Raw genomic sequence first — 20319 nt, 5'->3', positions numbered from 1 at the left:
AAGCGCTCATTTCTTAACATTCTTCAATCCCCACTATAAGAAATTTTGGAAAAGAGAATTGATGTTACTACATATCGATTTAGGAGTTGCGTTGATATATAACTTATAAATAGGAATTGCTTGAAGGATCGACTTAAGCAAAACTAGACGTTCGACAATATTAAGGGAGATCTAAATGCCCAACTCTCAAGTTTATTGGAGATCTTTTGGACAACTCCTTGCCAACATGCAACTTTCAGGGAGTTTCCAACCAGCGGGACTCCCAGGTATTTTGTCGGGAGACTGCATATTTGAAACTCAAGAAGGCATGCAAGATGTCCCTGAACCAAAGGGTTAGTGTTAAAGAAAAACATATTTGACTTATCTCTGTTGAATTTCCATGACACTAGAGAATCTAGGTTTGGGTCTTACAATCTCTGATGCAACCAACTCAAATGCCACAACAAACTACTTTGCACTGTGGAATAAACACAATAGTAAATCAACTAGTGCATAATAGACAACTTTTTACAAATTTATAACCCAACTTCACTCCCTCATACAATCACTGATACAAGAATATAACTAGGGTTTGTTGTGAGTCCTTGGACAACCAATTTACCCTGAACAAAACAACACTTGACCTACTTGCTGATGTAGTTCTCCACACCTCTTCAATCCACGTGTCTAGAACACATCTGCCAGTCCTTTGGCTCCCAATCTGCAACAACACTAATCTGCCTCTATCAATGATCACACATCCTTTAGGTGACGACTCGAAGAAGTAATGCCTTTTAGGTGCTCCTTTGTTTTTAAAAAATGCAACACATAGGGACTTCTTTTAGCTGTTCGTAGCTCTGTTTGTGAACAACTCTTTGGCTGCCCACTTCTGCCTTCCTTTGCTGCTATGATGAAGACAAGTTGAGGGCACAAATGCTGCCAACTTCTACTGAAGAATGTTCTTCTTCAACAGTAGACTAGGGCTTGTTCACTAGCCCTTTTGGCTGCTCTTCTTCCCTTCAAGGACCAACTCCTTTGGCTCAACACATCTGCTCTTCTAGTAGCCATTGTAGTCCTTCACAAGATGCTTCACTGAGGGCTTCAATGTGTGCTCACTTACAACTCTTAAATCCTTTATAAGATGTTGATATAGGGTTGTTATGACAGTCACTAACAACCCTACTTACTATACTTTGACTGTCATACAAATGTCCAAACTAGGACTACTCATCCACTTAGCAAAACATCAATACAAGAAGGCTAAACATACCTTGTTCAACAGATTACTTCTACCCTTCTTGTCCTTGGCCTTGTGCTTGCTTCTGAGATCTTCGATGCTCTAATTAGGGCTTCTGTAATAGCTGTTATAGCCCCACAAAATTGACCTAACTCCTCCCAAAAGATTGCAACTTACCCTCTCCTAGTAGGCTCCCTCCTTTGCTACTCTCTAAGACAGCTGCCCTGCCATTTCCTGTGGTTGCTAGGTCTCGTCACTTACTAGGTCTCTCGACCCTCTCTGGAAGATGAACCATATACCTGTAATTCTCACACAAGGATCTGCGGCCTGAACAAAGAAAACACGCCAAAACCATGCATAAGATCTGCCCATATTTGCTTCGCCTTCTCGATGGCAACTCCTCTCAATCTCAGCCTGCTATCACAAGGATCTTGGACCCAAAACAATCCTCTTCCTCTCCTTCGCTAAGCCTTTATGGTTTGCGACAGCCTCATAGGTCATCTCCTTGATGTTTTCGCACTTTGGATTTTATCAATTAGGTCTCAAATCCTTATTTATATGTTTCTGTGTGGCAACATCTAGCCTTGTTCTGGAGCTCTCCTAAAGTCTAGCCCACACACATAAATAAAAAAAATAGTACTCACAAATGACAAAACCTCGCTTGGTTTTCTTCGCAACCCCTTACTTCACTAAGTGTGCCCCATATTCTGTAGGTGTCAAATTATCAATATTCATCTTGGTTTTGTGCCCACTCCTTTGGGTACAAAACTCCACGCTTGGGTACTTAGCCCACAAATGACTTTTGTGGTGCAAATTCCTCCACAACCCTGTACCCTAGGGTTTGGAGTACCTCCCAAGCTACCAATCTCAGCAATCTCCATTAATCAGAGTACTTGAAGCATGCATGAAGTCGACAATAATGGATTTAACATCTCAAACTTCTCGCAAGGAGACGTGACAGAAGAGCAAAATATCATCTACAAATTGTTGATGTGTAATAGGCAAGTGATCACCAAAAGGTCTTAGTCCTTTTAGAACATTCTGATGTTTAACATATTTGAGGAATCTCTCCAATCCTTTAGCTACTAGGATAAAGAGAAAGGGATATAATGGATCACCTTGGCGAAGGCTACGGGACAGATTGAAAGGTTTAGGAGGTATATCGACCTCTCTTAGTGCTATTAGTCATTTTGACAAAAGTACCAATGGAGTTGTCAACCCCTTCTAAAATCTTAGGGTCCTAAAAATCTGTAGGCAAAGCAAAGAACCTCGCCCAAATTGGAGCTGGCATGAATTTTTCTTGATCTAGATTATAACACTCCTCCCAGTATCACATAAAATGCCCATCATTGTTAAAAAAATATTGGCCATTTTCAAAGACCTGGGTTTTATTCACTAGGTTCGAGAAAATCACCGTTGAAAAACCTTTGGGTCTTAATTTCAGCTCAATATGGCCCTTTGGTTGCCATTTATTCTCAATCCATCTAACTAAACCTCGCTCCATCAACTAGATCCCTATAAATTTTTTAGAATGATATCCTTCCAGCTTATTGTTTGGGATCATGTACTTTGAATTTGCTGCAACTTTTGGAAGGCATATCCCCTTGAGATGAGATTTCCACTGTGCCCCAAGAATATGTTTCTCTTGCCTTGTCCCTGATCCTTTAGTCATATGTTCTCCAGTTTGATTAGGCCGTTATCCCTAGTCACTGTAGCCTTGTAGGAAGGGATTGCTCCCCCCCTCTTGTCCACTCATGAGTGGACTCAATAATGACAATATTGAGAATAACCTCAACATGCTTCTAATGTAGTGACCAACCCTATATATATATTTTTTTCATCCATTTTAACTAAGAATATAACCAAAAGGAACTAGCATTGGGAACTCAAAAATATTAAGCACTTATGTAAAACATTCATGAATTTCACTGCATTACACATAGCATCTATTTTACATGTTATTAACTAAAGTCATAATGAAGTCATATAAAAGAACGTTATAATAACATAGGTACCGTTCACCAGGAGACGATATTCGATATTGACTTGCTGCTACTTGCACTCCTTGTTTTCGGTCGCCTCCAAGTGTGAATGTTGACGTGCTTAATCTGAATGCAGTGACCCACTAGTTGACCTCCCAGCCTACTCCTTGGGTACTCTCCTTCCCCGCGAACTCCCGAGCTTTAATGGGGTTGTACAATGGAGGAAATGTATTAGCTGGTAGAGGAGAGCACTCTTTGGCTCAAGATTCCCCTCTTTAAAGTCCTCTACCTCATCAAACTCACTATAGCTCATAGTCACTACTTTGACATAGTCTCATCCATCCAACAATAGGGTAAAGAAAAATTCCTTTCCCCTATGGCCTGACCCTTCTTTTATAAGAGTCCTCATAGGTGACACTTGGCATTTCATGCATAATTAATTATTTTTGTTAATCCAATAGTTTGATTATTCACCCACTCATGTGTCACTCTCTCATCAAGGATCTCCAAAATTATTTACTTAAATTTTAATTTAAAATAATATTTTTCCTCACCTCAACAAGATTCCTATTTCTTCTTCTAATTGTCTCTTGATCCCCTTTTTTACTCCTTAATTTGTGTTCATTACTAAAGTCAATTGATAAGTCAAGATTTGATCCCCTATCTACTCCCTAATTTAACTCAAGTTATCTCTTAGATGGATATTCTTATGTTGGTTGTTGCCACATGGAGGTTCTCTAAATTTCTCTAAAATTTAATTTATTAATCTTATTTTAATTCACCATCCTCTTTTCTTAATTAGGTTTAACTATTTTAGGATTAATATTTATCCTTACATTTATGTCCCTCTTTCCCCTTTTTACCTAATTAAATTACATTATCTACCTAATATTTTCCAACATGGGAAGGGTAGAGTTTTTAAGGTAAAATATTTTATTTCTTCCTATGATCCTCTTAACCCAAGTTTTATTCTTGATTTAATTACCTCGGTTTCTAACATCATTTACCCTTGATGTGAATTTACTTGGTTTTTCATATCTTGATTATATTTATTAATTTATTTATTTTTAATGATTCCAAGGGTGCCAAGTTTGGTCGTGCCCTTTAAGAACTTCCCTTGAAGTTCCAAGGGTGTCACGCCTAACAGTTTATTTGTGATGCCAAGGGTGCCAAGTTGGTTGTGCCCTTCAAGAAATTCCCTTGAAGTTCCAAGGGTGCCACGACAAAGATCACTATCATCTCTTATGTTGCCTGCTATAGTGAGACTAATGGTGTCGGGGATCAAGGAATCCGCCTTGATGCACACCCCTCCATAAAATCCCATGAGCGACCCAACTTTGGGACCTGCCCTTATGACATCGTGATCTTCAAGGCGAAGGTGTTTCAACCTTTCCAGCCCAAGTCACGGCGAGAGTGCTAGTGGGTGAGATCATGGACACTGCCCCACCTCTCCCATGCAGTTCCATCCAATTGTACAACCCCATCACCCATATGTGAGTCATTCGGCCAAGCAACTAATTTGTGCCTGCAACCACTAACATATCATCAGAATATAGATATACACATATAGCAGGTTTCAAAATTGACTTAGAATTTGCTTCTTTACCTGAATGTAAATAATATCTCAAATAGCTCTTGCACTATTCTAGTCATTTACGCTTCTTGGTTGTGCTAGTTTAACATATTCACAACCATTACAAGCAGTAACAGTTTGGACGTGTCATTGAGAGCAGTATATTGGGCATTATTTGGCTCAAGCCTCTTATCAATGCTCTCTATAGCAAAGGAGCATGTATCTATAACACATCTTTCGCTGGACTTTTGGATAATTGTTGGAACAATACTAAAAGAACCTCTAGCATATTTTGAGAGTAGGGTTTATGGTGGAGTTATAGTGATACCCTTTGAAGACATTGAAAGTTGTAGACCTATAGAAGACATCTCTTGGAGCATCATTGAAGAAATCCTTATTGAAGCAATTTCTGAAGTAGTTGTTGAAGTAATTGAGAGCAGATCTACCACTTGACCTTGGGAGAGTAACTTGGAATATTTGTATTCTTGCTAGTATTGAAAGTTGTCTTGAAGACCTTAATGACAGACTAAAGATTTAATAAAAAAGGTGTTTGGATAAAATGAAGAGTATTAGAGATGTGTTTTGTTAAAGTTGTCATTGAGGATTGAAGGCATTCTTGAAGATGTTCTTGTGAACGTCATTGGAGAATACACTCTTGGAGACTTGTGAAAACTATGCAGAGACTTGTTGAGATAATTTGGAAGTTTCACTAAAAACCTTATATTGTCTTGGAGTCGAGTGGGTTGGAGCCCTAACAGAGGACCATGTTGGAGCTTAGGTAAATTGAGTGGGTTGGACTCTGGAGCCCTAATAGAAGACTAGGTTGGAGCTTGAACCAGTTGAGAGGGTTGGAGTCCTCAAGAAGACCAAGTTGGTGGTTGGCAAAGTACAGGTTGGATCCTGGTGTATTTAATATTGGTGTTTTATCTAGGGTTGGAACCCTAAACATTATTGTACTTGATTCATTGTTAAGAGGATTGGAGTCCTCATCAATCTTATTAATAAAATTATTTATCTTGTTATTGTTCATTTTGTACTTTATCTAAGTGATCGTAACTGGTAAAAATAACAATTGTAAAAAGAAATACTGATTCATCCCCCCTCTCAGCATTTCCAACAATTGGTATCAGAGCTAGTACCTTCAATCTCAGCCTAACAGTTGGAAGGTAGATCCTCAGAACACAAATGGCAAAGTCAAGGAATAAAGGCTCCAAACCTTGTGAAAATGTTTCTTTTTTCAGTCGAGAAATCAGAAGACAATCAGTTGTGCATAGCTCCCAAGTACAATGGAACAAATTTTGAAATATGGTAGGTAAGAATGAAGAATTTTTTAATGGCTCAAGGCTTTGAAGTCTAGGATTCAGTGATTTCTAGAAGCACATTGGAAGAAGAATCCAAAGTGCATAATGCAACCACAATGAAGGCAATTTTGAGTGGGCTGCCAAATCCTATAAAGGTCAGAATGGAAAATTGTTCATCAACAAAAGAGCTTTGGGAAAAGCTTCAAGATCTTCACTCTATAGGATTATTGGTCATAATATCTGATCCAAAAGATGATGACAAAGAGCACCAAGATGAACAAAAGAAGAAAAATGAAAGCAAAAATGAAGGGACCAATTGTATAAAGGAAGATGATGATGGAGAAATCCTTGAAGTAGAAGTTTAAATAGATCTTAAGACAAAGCTTGTAGTTGCCTTAGAAGAAATAAGAAACTTGAAAAAGAAAATGAGGAACTCAAAAGTCATGCAAAAGATGGTGACCATAACTTTGACAAGACAAGGAAGGAATTTGACCTCTTCAAGCTTCAAGTACAAGAAAGAGATAAGGAGCTCACCAAGCTTAAGGAGGAATTGCGTCAAAACAAGAAAAGGCATCATGAAGAAGTCATATACATGACATATTAGTTGCTTAAAGCAAATTAAAGGGATTCCATTTTGTCAAGCCATCTTGAACAAAGACATGAGGACTTGAACAAATTTGAAGCAAAAATTGGTCAATACAAGGAAGGGGCCTCCTCCCTTAAATCTCAACTGGAAGAAGCAAAGAAACAAGCGCAAGGAGCTAAAAAGGAGATGGAAGCTTTGGCCTTACTAGAATGACAAGTTGGTGAAGCAGAAAAGGAAAGGAATGCCATGGTATACCAACTTGAAGAAATCTTCAAATTAAAATCAGATGTCACCTCTCACAAGACCTAAACATGTGAAGCGACAAGGATGAAGGAAGAAATGGAGAACCATCTAACAAAGACGGATGACAAATGCAAGAAGTTGAAAGAAGAAATTGATATCCTAAGGAAAAAAGTTAATCAACTAAACAAGAGTCTAAAGAGCTCTCAAACCCTAGATGACATCCTAAGTCATCAAAGATCCCCCTTGATAAATCAGGTCTTGGTTATGCAGGTGAACTCTCAAGCAAAAAAATACAAACCCATTAGCATCAAACAACAAGGATGTGGAGAAGCTTGGAAGAAATGTTGATGCCCCTAGTTCCAGCAAAAGCAAGGAGATTAATCAAGATAACCTTAAAAGAAACCCTACTCCAAGAAGGTGTGCAAAAGGTGTCAAGAATGCAAGAGACAATGGATATCATCAAAGGATCTCAAGGCAGAAAGACTTCAGAAGTTCATCAAGGCAAGCTCCATCCTCCAGGTACCAAAGTATATTTTTTTATTATTGTTGCAAGAGGCAATGGATATGATTAAAGGATCTCAAGGCAGAAAGAATTCAGAAGTTCATTATGGCAAGCTCCATCCTTAGGTACCAAAGTATATTTTTTGGTTATTGCTATTCTTTTATAAATTTTGGGCACATGGCAAAGGATTATAGGGCATACAATAAGGACAAATATAATGGCCCTCATCAGCCTCCTAAAAGCAACTTTGCAAGAAGAATTCTTGCCTCTTCATTGATAAAAATGTTGGAATGCTTCGAATGCCATAACATTGGACATATGGCTAATTAAAACTTGACTTGGGTTCCTAAACAAGCTAAAACCATGACTACCAAGCAAGAAAAGAAAGTTACACAAGTTTGGAGAAGGAAGCAAACTAAATCAGAAAGTGTCTTGGACACTCAGGCATCAACTAATGTTGTTGATTTGATTAGTACATCTTTAGCAGATATGATATTTCAAGTTTTGATGATGAGATTCTGCCAAATAGAGAGACCATGCATACTGTTAGGGGGAGCAAGTCCATTGAAGAATATGATCCTTTGTCCCCAATACATATCCGATGGACCATTGTTGAAGATGCCTTTCACTTGATCACAAAGTAGTAATTATTTCTTGGGTTTCATAAGAAAAAAGCAGAGCAAGAGGAGGTTTTGCAGGTAGGGGGAGCTGGTTGATGCAGACTATGGGCATCTCTCTTGTGCTAGATTGTCAATAGAAGGAAAGCATGACAGGGGGAGAAACATGTCAAGGCGAAGCATCATAGGGGGAACACTTGCTGGGAAGATATCGACAAGAAAAGCACCCCATTTGCCATTGATGTCAAAGGGGGATAGAATGCTGAAAGGGCAAGAATATTGCCATCAATGACAAAGGGAGAGATTGTTGGTCAAAGTTGTCATTGATATCAATATGAGCATTGTTGAAGATTTAAAAATCCTAACTGATGTCAATATTAAGCAAAACCCTAAACCTAAATTTGAGAAAACACTAACCCTAAGTGAAAACCCTAATTTATTGATGGAGTCTTGTAATCCTAATCTTAAAAGTGCAAATCCTAGAAGACAAATAGAGCATTACCTTTGTCCTATGGTTAGCTAAAAGAAACCCTAGTCTATAGTGCTGCCCTGATCAAACCCTAAGCAAGCCCTTGTGTATAGATGCTTTGTTGAAAGTATCCCTAACCCTAAGACGCCCTAGCCCTTGTTAATGATAAATAAACCTTAAGAAGATCTACTTGACAAAGCCCTAAATACATTTGTTTGGTACTCTAGCTTGCATGATGCCCCAATTGAATTTAGCCCTAAATCCCTAATGCAAGCCATGAAACCCTAAGTAAACGCAAAGTATATTGATGAAATCCTAACCCCTTGTGCACAAAAAAACTCATCTCTTCTCTATCTTGGTAAATTGTAGAACACTAGATAGAGATTGATAAACCCAATATGATTGGTTCTAACTCTTGTTGAAGCATATCCTAAGACTATATCCTTCATGTTTTGAGCCAAAATGGCTTTAATGTTGTTGACATAAGATGCGATGGAGTTCAAAATAGATACATGTCAGGCATGGTAATTGAGATACTTCAGGAATCAACCAAGGGATTGCAACATGGAATGAATAAGGGCTAGATTGAAACATTGTAAGGTTGAGCCCAAAGTGAAGAAGGCCATGAATATATGTTGCTACATTTTAGAATGTTTTTGAAAAAAAAGAAAAACAAACATATCAGAAACAAAGGATGAGTATGGGCGTGAGCATGAGCAAATGGAGTGCACAGCTGATTTCACATCACCTGAAGACTCTCATTTCAAAAATAATTGTCATCATTTAAATGCAGGGTTGGCTTCAACACAACAGGTCAACTGCTTCAGGTTGGCTTCCTCTTAAAAAGTCACGACATTTCATGAACTTGCAAACTGTATAAACATACAACTATGATCATTCGCTTGAGGTATTCCACTGCAGCAGACACGGGATAGAACAGAGGCAGAACAAAGATATAGAACAATTTCATTGCAAATATAAACACCAGTCAGGATCACTCGTTGAAACTTGAAAGGAGACCTGTTCATGGGAATAAAAAGAACAGAGATACAAGAAAAATATAGTCCACAAAAACAGAAGATACAATTGAAATTTCTCAGCCCCTACACCTGCAATATTCAGCCTAAAGTTTTCATCTTTGTAATTTGCCTGCAACCAAATTCAGATCTGCAACTCTGATACTTGCGGACCTGCAATTTGGCACTATAAATTCAGCCTCACTGTGGAGTTTTAGATCTGCACTTTGGCTTTGTGTTGGGCTTAAGCAGTAACTGTTTGGACCTGTGGCAATGAGAGGAGTATATTGGGCATTCTTTGGATCAGACCTCTTATCAATCCTCTCTATAGCAAAGGAGCATGTATCTATATCACATCTTTAGCTGGACTTTTGTATATTTGTTGGAACAAGATTGAAATAACCTCTAGCATATTTTGAGACCAGGTGTTATGGTGGAGTTACAGTGATACCCTTTGAAGGCGTTGAAAGTTGCAGACATATTGAAGCATCACTGAAGAAATCCTTATTGAAGCAATTTCTGAAGAAGTTGTTGAAGTACTTGAGAGCAGATCTACCACTTGACCTTGGGAGAGTATCTTGGAAGACTTGTAATCTTGCTAGTACTGAAAGTTGTCTTGAAGACCTTAATGCCAGACTGAAGATTTAATAAAAAAGATGTTTGGGTAAAATGAAGAGTATTGGAGATGTGCTTTGTTAAAGTTGTCATTGATGATTGAAGTCATTCTTGAAGATCTTCTTGGGGACATCATTGGAGAATACACTCTTGGAGACTCGTGAAAACTATGCTAGAGACTCGTTGAGATAATTTGGAAGTCTCACTAAAAACCTTATATTGTCTTGGAGTTGAGTGGGTTGGAGCCCTAATAGAAGACCATGTTGGAGCCTAGGTAAGTTGAGTGGGTTGGACTTTGGAGCCCTAATGGAAGACCAGGTTGGAGCCTGAACCAGTTGAGAGAGTTGGAGCCCTAGAGGATTGGAGTCCTCAAGAAGATCAAGTTGGTGCTTGGCAAAGTACAGGTTGGAGCCTGGTAGATTGAAGATTGGTGTGTTCATCGAGGGTTGGAGCCATGAACATTATTGTAGTTGATTCATTGTAAAAAGGATTGGAGTCCTCGTCAATCTTAATAATAAAATTATTTATCTTGTTATTGTTCATTTTGTGTTTTATCCAAGTGATTGTAACTGGTAGAAATAACAATTGTAAAAAGAAACACTGATTCAACCCCCCCCCCCCCCCCCCCCCCCCAGTATTTCTAACAAAAGAGTGAAAGGTGGACGGAAAACAGGAGTGGAAATAGGAGGGAAAGGAGGAGACCAAAATGCACTAGGATAGAGAAAAATATGGTGGAGGAAAATTAGTTTCTTTATTGCCATGTGATTCCCGTGTGCTTTGCCATATCACTGATTACTCATCTATAATCCTGCCACTTGTCTTGTCCATGAGCCACCATGTGTCAATCCCTTAGACTGCCATATCACCCTACTATAAATACACATGCCAACTTAGAAATAGGTGAAAGTAGAAGCTGTCTGGAACAGATAAGGAAACCTGTTAAAGATAGTAATTGCCATGCATGTCACCCGAAGAAGCCTCACTAGAATCTTGTGTTCATAAGGATATGTGATCTGTACTATTGTACAAGCCCAAGAACTGTGTCTCCCACAAAGTAGGGGATCTGTTAAAACATGTAACTCTCTCCAATCTGTGTAAAAATGTGTCTGAATCATCATTGTATTGATCTTGCAACTAGTGTCCTTGGGAACCAATCACCAACCCAAGCAAAACTCTTTCTCTGAACCTTCAGCCTAATGAAATGTGTTGGTTTTTAAACTCTGAAATTTGCAGGGGGCAAATTTAGGGGTTAACAAAAAGCAGAGCCATGACAAGACTTTGTGAAGGTGTGATAGAAGAGGGGAGAAAGAAGAAGGATCCTCAATTGGGTCATTCATTGTGAAGGGGCTGATGCATTGGAGAGTAGCCGGAGTCTAGGGAGCTAGGCTGTGTAACCTGGGATGAACCTTGGAGGGGAGTTGTAGAACATGTTGGTCTATTACTACCAAGAATCTAGATTGGCGGGAGTGATCATCAAATGGTCGATTGACCTCCTGACAGAACCAGTAGAGTAGAACTCTATGTAGTGGGAGGTATGGCTTTAGGCCCTCCTAGAGCTCATTTGTTTATTGCTGTAGCTGTGTTTGCAACAAGGGCTCCTAAAAGTTCTTGTGGAAGTTGTTTGACTGGTTGTTTGGGTGTGTAGGGAGTGGGGAGGATCAAGAGGATATGTATTCTCACTGATTTGATATCTGGGCAGGCCTGGACCTCTGCCTGCTGCGTACTGCTCTGAGCAGACAGGATACATGCATCTATATTTCTACATCTAGATATGTTAAGTTGTTAGGGTTTATCTGCTTGCAATTTCTGGTTTGGTAATAATTTCACTTTCCATATTGCTAGTTTTACATGCGAGATGCTTTATGTGCTCCCCTTGTGCTGACTTTGATTGTACTGTTGAATCCATTGACTTTCTTTGGTCATTTGTGTACATTAATATAATTTCATGAATTTTGATTTTGATTTCCAACTACAGATCATTCATTTTAGTACCTAACTATGAGATATATTTTACTTTGCATCATAGGTTAATTTTATATCGACAAGACAATTGGTTTGTGTTTTGTATGCAAAAAGTCCAGGCAAAATTTTGACTTTGAGATTCCCTGAGTGTTTAAACTTTAGTTTGCTAAGCTGCAAATTCACATGAAACGAGGAAACTTTTCGGTTTGGAAAATAGTCTTTTTCAAAATTATGAAACACAGAAATCACATTGAAATATTTTAAATATTTAATAAATAAACATCCAAAAAATTCACAGTTTCTAAAACTTTTGGCTTTTCTATTTTTTGGAAATTTTACCGTTTTTTAACCTGTTTAAGAGTTTATCCACAAACAGGGCATGCATGGGTTCAAATCCCTTTGTGGAACCTTTATTTATTTGATTTTTAATTTTTATTCTTTGAAACACATAATTTCTGGTGTTTACGGATGGAAAATGCGTCAGAAACGGAAATTTTTCCATGGTGCCAGGACTTTTTTGTGTCCTTCTTAAAGTGTATGCATTAACATGTATTATTTGCCCTGAGTTGTGGACACTCATATAACTACATTCTTCCCTGTTACCTATAAGCATATTTCTATTTAGTGCTGTAAAAGTTGATTTTTTCATTTCTTAGATGGTAGCCATGCATTTGTCATGTTGCATTGGTGATTAGTGGAATGTCACTATATTTTGTTGGGTTGATGCAATTTGTGTTGGGCCTCTTTATTTCCTTTATTATGAATGAACTTGAATAATGATGTACTCTTATATATTTTGAACTTTCAGGAAAAACAACCATTTGAACGGATAGAAGTATCAAGGCAGCAGGCTCTTGAAATGTTCGCTGATAATCCTTTCAAGGTAAAATCCTGCTGCCAATTTCTTATGATTTTTAGGCTGAAGCAAACATTAACATAACTTTTTGTATGCTCTTTTTTCCTGCAATCATAGTTAGATGGCATCTGTGTTTTATCAGTTGTGCAATTGTTGCTTATGAATTGGTAAACTATTTTATTTCATTGACAATATTTGATCCTATATTAAAACTGTTTGTTGGCATCCAAGATGCTGCTATATATCATTGGAAAAGAGAGTGACGTTTCTTATTATATTTTTTGATTGACTAGTCTGGTTTAAATTATCATGCAGGTTGAAATTATAAAGGAACTGCCTGAGGATAAAACAATAACAGTGTACAGATGTGGACCTCTGGTAGATCTTTGTCGTGGGCCACACATCCCCAATACGTCTCATGTGAAAGCCTTTGCTTGTCTCAAGGTGACTGCATTAAACATTTTTTATAGTAAAATTGACTTAATCTCTGGCCTGTCTTGCTTTGTTTTTTTTCAACTATCTTTAAAATGTTATTTTCCACGCCTTTAGGCTTCAGCATCTTATTGGAGAGGCAAATCAGATCGTGAAAGTCTCCAAAGGGTCTATGGAATTTCATACCCGGATTCCAAAAAGCTGAAAGTATGTGTACTTTGTTTTTATAATTTAATACACACATACACACACAGGCAGACATTCATACATGTATATTATATAGAACCTTTGTACATTGATTTCTTTGTTTGCATAATTTTTGTAACTTTTGAGATGTTCATACCAGTGCATGAGATGATATTAACTTATACAAACTTGGAATTGAATTGTAGGAATATCTTACGCAGTTAGAAGAAGCTAAGAAACGTGATCACAGGGTTGTGGGGCTGAATCAAGAACTTTTCTTTTTTCATCCACTTAGGTCCCCAGAACATTCAATTTCTTCTTTGTTCCAATAGTTTCTCTAAAATATAATGTTTTTGTTAGCATTCCTCTTATGAATTTTCCAGATGGTTCCCTAATTGTTGCTAATTGTTTTTGTACACTTAATCTTTATTGTTTTGCAGCCCTGGTAGTTGCTTCTTTTTACCTCATGGTACAAGAATCTACAATACATTGATGAATTTTATACGCAATGAATACAGGAAGAGGGGTTACCATGAGGTATGTTTTTGTTATGTGTTTTTGGCTTTTTCTTTGATGTTCAAAGGGGACGATGTTTTTGTTTTACTGAATTTTATACAATGGTTTGTATGCAGGTGATAACTCCAAACATGTTCAATATGCAACTCTGGGAAAAATCAGGGCATGCAGCTAATTACAAAGAAAACATGTTTGTCTTTGAGGTTATGTTTATTTCCATTCTTTATTGGCATTGAACTTCATATATATAAAGCTGATCACAAACAATGTAAGGATTTCTATTGTTATTTATGAGGGAACTAAAGCTACCATATATATTCTCACAAGTAATCTCTTTTATTCTTTTTGGCAATCAAGTTCTAGTTGGAGATAATAGTTTTATATCCTAATGATTTCGCCATTGATCTAAATTTTATTTATACTATTGTTGAGTTATCCAGGTTGAGAAACAGGAATTTGGGCTTAAGCCTATGAATTGTCCAGGGCACTGTTTGATGTTTGAACATAGAGTGCGATCATACAGAGGTAACTACCCATACGTTGTTTCATTGTGTACTATTGTATGCACTGCTTTCACTTTAACAATATGAGAGAGAACAAAATACATTTTAGATGGTATATTATGTTTTGGTCTCATTTTTTGGTTACTTGCCCTTCCTTGGACATCTTTTAATCATTGATACTATGTTTAAGGCCTTGTAGCAGGAAACGAAGACTAAATAACATCTCTTATGTTTTGAATGTGATGAGACGGCATTATGCCAGTAAGTGTTGGTTATAACAGTTCCTTTGTGACTAACACTTTTGTGCACGCTACCTATATGAAAGTTGGAGTATATACAAGAGACATAATGTAACAAGCAGAATAGTGCTATTAAGAAGTAAATACAAAATTCTGCAAAGAAAAATCAGTGAGCTATCTTGGGACTTGACAAAACTTTGCTGAAGAATGCGTGAAACTCGAAAAATATAGAATAACTCAAAATATAGGAACTTTTCTGCTAGAAATAATGCTGATGTTTCCATCCTGTGGGAACCTACCGGATGGTACCTAAGGTAAACCAGATTCTGTAGAAGCTCGAAGCTTTGTCAACAATGTACTCGTTAAGAGCTAAACATGCCAGTTGTGGGATTTGAACCCGGGTAGAGAGGATAACACTTCTCATCTCAACTGCCTGGGCTAAACCCAATTGACAAATAAGACATTACTTTATCTATTAATTAAGCTTATCAAATATGATAATATAAATTACACTTCAAAATTTCAAGATTTTCTTAAAATTTTGAACTGTAAAACATAAATCAGAATTTCAAATAGCTTGCAATTCATTGTGACCAAGTACTACCAAATTCATGTTTTAACAATTCAACTACTGAACTAGTCTCATTTGTTGCTGTCGTGGACATCTAGCATATGCCCTTAAAGGGCTAGGGCTTGAAGCACTAGTCTCATGTGGAAGATGAGATGTTGATGTTTCAGGTGTGTCAAAACCAGTATGCCAGAGAGTTCACTAGTGTGTGTGTCAAGCCAGCCCAAATCATCCAGAGAGTCATCCTCCATGACCCAATCAGATTTGGGCCCAATCTTATCCAATCCAATTGGATTCACATTCTTTGGTTTCAATTGTTTTGTGAGAAGGCAAAGATTGTATTAAATGAAGACCAGCTTGTTTAGCTGCTCATGCTCCAACATCTTGTGCTTCTTGGTGTTGATGTCGTTAAAAACTATTGAATTTTTCTCGCAAATTGAAGTGCTGTAATGTTGACTCAAGACTGTAATGACAAATTAAGCTTTGTTATGTCAGTGCTACAATCTAGCCAGCAGTGAGCTGTTACAAAAAAGAGAGTGCATTTCTTCTAGTGCGAATCTCGATAAGAAAACTATGAAATTATAATTTAACAATTTACCCTGAAAGAGCTAGGGCTTGCGGTGCTTGTTTCTTGCTGAAGGCGAGATGTTGATTTGTCAGGTGTGTCAAACACTAGAATGCCAGAGAGATCACTATTGTGTGTGTCAAGCCAGCCGAAATCATCTACAGAGTTATCCTCCACGACCCAATCAGATTTTTGCTCATTCTTATCCATTGCAATTGGGTCTATATTCTTTGGTTTCAATTATTTTGTGAGAAGGCAAAGGTTGTAGTAAATGAAGACCAGCTTGTTTAATTTGTGCTCCAACATAATGTGCTTCTTGGTCTTGATATCATAGAAAACTGTAGAATTTTGCTTGAAAATTGAAGTGTTATAACGTTGACTAAAACCATTGAAGCAGTGTGGAAAAAGTCGGGATTAAATCCCCAAAACGTGATTTTTTTTGCTGGCCAATTAAATCGGTCGATTTTTTACCAGTTGAAAAAGTTGGGATTAAATCGGGACTTTTTCCAAATAATCGTGAATGAGGTAGTTTCTTTAATAATTTTTTATTTTTTTTTGTTGAAAAAATCGGGATTTTATTGAAAAAGTATAGATTTTTTAAAAAATGAATATTTTTGTAATTTTTTTTTTTAATTTTGCCGACTTTTTCAAAAAACTCTCAACTTCAACGAATTTTTCAACTTCTGGACCCTTTCCGATTTAATCCCGACTTCGATTTTTTCCACATTGCTCAAAACTCTAATGGCAATTTCTTGTAGCTTTGGTGCCAGTGCTACAATGTAGCCAGCAGTGCGGTATTACAAAATATAGATTATATTTTTCGTGGTGCGAATCCTGATCAGAAAGCCATGAATGTATAATTTAGCAATTTAGAACTAAAATATTTCCTGGCATTTTCTTGCCCCCAAGTTATTTTGTTGAACCACAAAAAAAAATTCCAGCGGAAGCTTTAAACAAATCATGCTGTATATAGATATTGTCTTGAGTTTTTGGTTGTAGGTACATCTCTGAATGCATGTCATCACACCTCTTATCACCTCAAGATCTCTTTGAATACCAACCTTATTATTATAGAACATGTTGGGATTGAAATATTCTCCTGCTACATGCAACAATGAATGTATCTCTCTGTTCCATTTGGAATCAATAATTTTCGGTAAAGTGTTTTGTTGTAGCGGCTGCAACACCCTCCAAAATTTTGGCCTGCATCCAAATTTCGAAGCCTTCCATGGTTTTTCCCCTTGATGGTCGCAAATACTCGGGCTCATCCCATGAGCTCTTGTTGAGTCTTCACACCTTTTTTGTTTGATCGATCACCGGTCGTCTTTTGGCATGTTGATTGCTATGTCATGCTTGCGAGTTTGTTTTGGCATTTTGAAGGTTGTCTTTGTGTGCATGAGTTGTTTTCACTCTGTCGACACCGGTCACACTCACACACAAAGTTGTAAGCATTGTCATGCAAGTGTCGTCACGGTCATTCAGAGACATATTTCAACTATCACACTTGTCGCTCTTAACCTTTGAGTCAATCTCACTGAGCACATGGTTGTCTTGTTGGTTTGAGGTGTATTATCGTCGAGTCGTGCTAAGTGTGTGATCACATTGTCGTGTATGCACAAGTACACTTGATTTCACACTTAGTCATTTTCTTGAAAATTTGTCAACCAGACCCAATCTTAGTGAGCTTGCACTGCTGCCTAGAACTGCGCAGAGCTTGAGGCTGTCCTTTGGGCAGCCGACACTGCGCAATTCTAGAAATGAGCTAGCTGACTGTCTCCCACAACTGTGCAGAAGTTGTCCTAGAACTCGCTGTAGTCTGCGCTTCCTGCAAGATCTCCCATCAAGCCTTCCGTTGGTCAACCAGAGAACTGACTTGAGCTGTGACCCAAGGCTATATTGATTTCAAAAATTACGTAGAGTTGTGCTTCACCTGCCCTTCTTCCCCGCTCTGCAATCAATCCAAGAATTGCGCAGAGCTGTCCTTTACCTGCCCTTCTTCCTCGCTTTGCAATCAACTCAGGAATTGTGCAGAGTTGTCCTTCAATTGCCCTTCTTCCCCGCTCTGCAATCAACCCAAAAACTATGCAGAACTGTCACGCAGGCTTCCCTGCTAACCTGCTCTGCTCTCACCCAGAAAATTGCACAGATCTAGATGTCACCATCCCTTCTTCCCCACTTTGAAATCAACCCAAAAACTATGCAGTCATGTCTGGGCCTGGCGTGTCTCCCAGGATTCAGCGATTTTGACCAGCAACTCCTGCAGCCCGATCTTGTCCTCCTCTGGAAAACTTCGCAGATTTTTCTGCCAGTGCCTCCTGCTACTCGCATTGTCTTCCTCGGAGAAACTACGCAGATCCTAGTTGGATGACCTACCCAGTGCTCCCCTTGAAAATTGCGCAGATTGGCCCAACAGTTCCTCGACACCCCGCCTGGCCTTCCTCCCGGAAACTGCGCAATTATTCCTCCCAGCTAGGTTTTGCCCCGCAACTGTCACTACTGTCCCAGACTTCGCAATTATGCCTCCCAGCTGGGTTTTGCCCCGCAGCTGTCACTACTGTCCCGAATTGCGCAAATCTGCCTTCCAGTGACATTTGCGTAGTTTTTCCCAACAGTGCTCTAGAGCCTCGCATCCTGGCGTGAACTATGCTTTGCACAATTTCATTGCCTTGTCCCTCTCCTGATCACCTGCACCGAAATAGAAAACAATGCATCATGTTAGACTAGGAGATTTTTGGATTTGATGTCGTCTCATCATGAGTGATTGCAGGAACAGGTACATCGATGAAACATGGCGCGACGACGAACGGGATGGAGAAGAGGTGCATGCTAGAAGACTTGCTCGCAGTCGAATGAACACATGAAGCACATCAAGCAAGCGAGCGAAAGGGACACATTCACATGCACCATCAAGCAAAGACCAAGACCATCAAAGACCCCGCACACTTTGCCATGCGGAGGTGAAGACATGTTACACTAAGAGCATATCATCACTCAGCAACACAGTAGCTCGACACAAACACCACAGTCAACTAGTACATGTCAGCAGTGTCATGTCAAGTTGTGTCATGAGTTGTCTCGGCCACATCACTACTATGGGCCATACTTGTTGTAATCAATGTAATGTAAAGTGGAAGTCCAAGAGACCCACATATGAATTTGAAGAGTCATGTAAAGTCGAAAAGTCATAGGAAGTAAAACTGTCATGAGGGAAGTCGAAGAGGCACAGATCAGATCTATGCAATTGAAAACACGAGGTCTACAAAATGGCTTTAGATTTATGAGATGGTAGTTTTCTGTTCTGCCAACTAATTTGATGTTGCAGTATCCTTTACATGTGATACTGCATCAATGAATTTTATGTACATGGTCGTTCAGGGCATACTACAAGGGAATCTATGATTGTTCTATTCCTTCAAATTGTCCACTTGTATGACATAATGGTGTAGTTGGTGCTCTCCCATGAACATTTAGTCCCTTGCAAGTGTTTCTTGATAGGTTACAACTCATCTAACAATTTGTCCTTGAGTGCATTAGATTTATGAGATGGTAGTTTTTTGTTCTGGCAACTAATTTGATGTTGCAGTATCCTTTACATGTGATACTGCATCAATGAATTTTATGTACATGGTCGTTCAGGGCATACTACAAGGGAATTTATGATTGTTCTATTCCTTCAAATTGCCCACTTGTATGAAATAATGGTGTAGTTGGTGCTCTCCCATGAACATTTAGTCCCTTGCAAGTGTTTCTTGATAGATTACAACTCATCTAACAATTTGTCCTTGAGTGCATTATATGAAGTGGTGTTGCCTCCATGGCTAACTATTACAATAACATATACTACAGACTAAAAAACTGAGAGCTTGCAAGGTTAAACGAGAGAAATATAGTACCAAAACCTTGTCATTGCATGGTTTTCCTTCCTTCTCTTAATTTTATTAAAATTCTCCAAAGGTGGTTGGGCACTTTGGGTGTGCAAGGGCAAAAGAAAGAAGAGGTGATGGCTGGACTTGGAACATTTTATGAGCAACCATTTGGAGGTGGCATTTCAGATTGACCAACTCCCATTTAAGCCCAAATTCCACTAAAGGCTATGGGAGGTTTCCTTGACATACACAAGAAACTTCCTTGACATACACAAGAAACTTCACCCTAGATGAGTATACCAGTGCCTAGTATTGATATCTAAGGTGAATGTAGGAGTTAACTGTCTAAACTTACTGATTTGGAAATGAAAATTTAACACAAGAAAGTGTAGAGCAACATGCATAGTCAAACCTCTAAATATATTGTTCTAATATCAACAAAGTTACAAGTTTCCAAATGGCACATAGTGATTTACTATAGAAAAATGTAGAGCAACAAGCAAAGT

General features: G+C 38.4%; 1 protein-coding gene across 1 annotated transcript in view; it reads left to right on the top strand.

Annotated features, from left to right (window-relative positions):
* The window catches only part of LOC149138146 (threonine--tRNA ligase, mitochondrial 1-like), a 238096-nt gene that overhangs the window by 77455 nt on the left and 140322 nt on the right, over positions 1 to 20319 (top strand). The window contains 7 exon segments of the mRNA XM_089446457.1: positions 12891 to 12965; positions 13254 to 13382; positions 13488 to 13577; positions 13763 to 13851; positions 13997 to 14093; positions 14189 to 14275; positions 14513 to 14597. Coding sequence (XP_089302583.1) covers positions 12891 to 12965; positions 13254 to 13382; positions 13488 to 13577; positions 13763 to 13851; positions 13997 to 14093; positions 14189 to 14275; positions 14513 to 14597 — 652 coding nt within the window.

The sequence above is a fragment of the Pinus tabuliformis genome, chromosome X, assembly GCF_031772625.1.
Source record: "Pinus tabuliformis cultivar Carrire ecotype Pingquan chromosome X, CPIR1, whole genome shotgun sequence".
In the NCBI taxonomy this organism is placed as follows: Eukaryota; Viridiplantae; Streptophyta; class Pinopsida; order Pinales; family Pinaceae; genus Pinus; species Pinus tabuliformis.
This window is presented reverse-complemented; position numbering and strand designations above follow the sequence as displayed.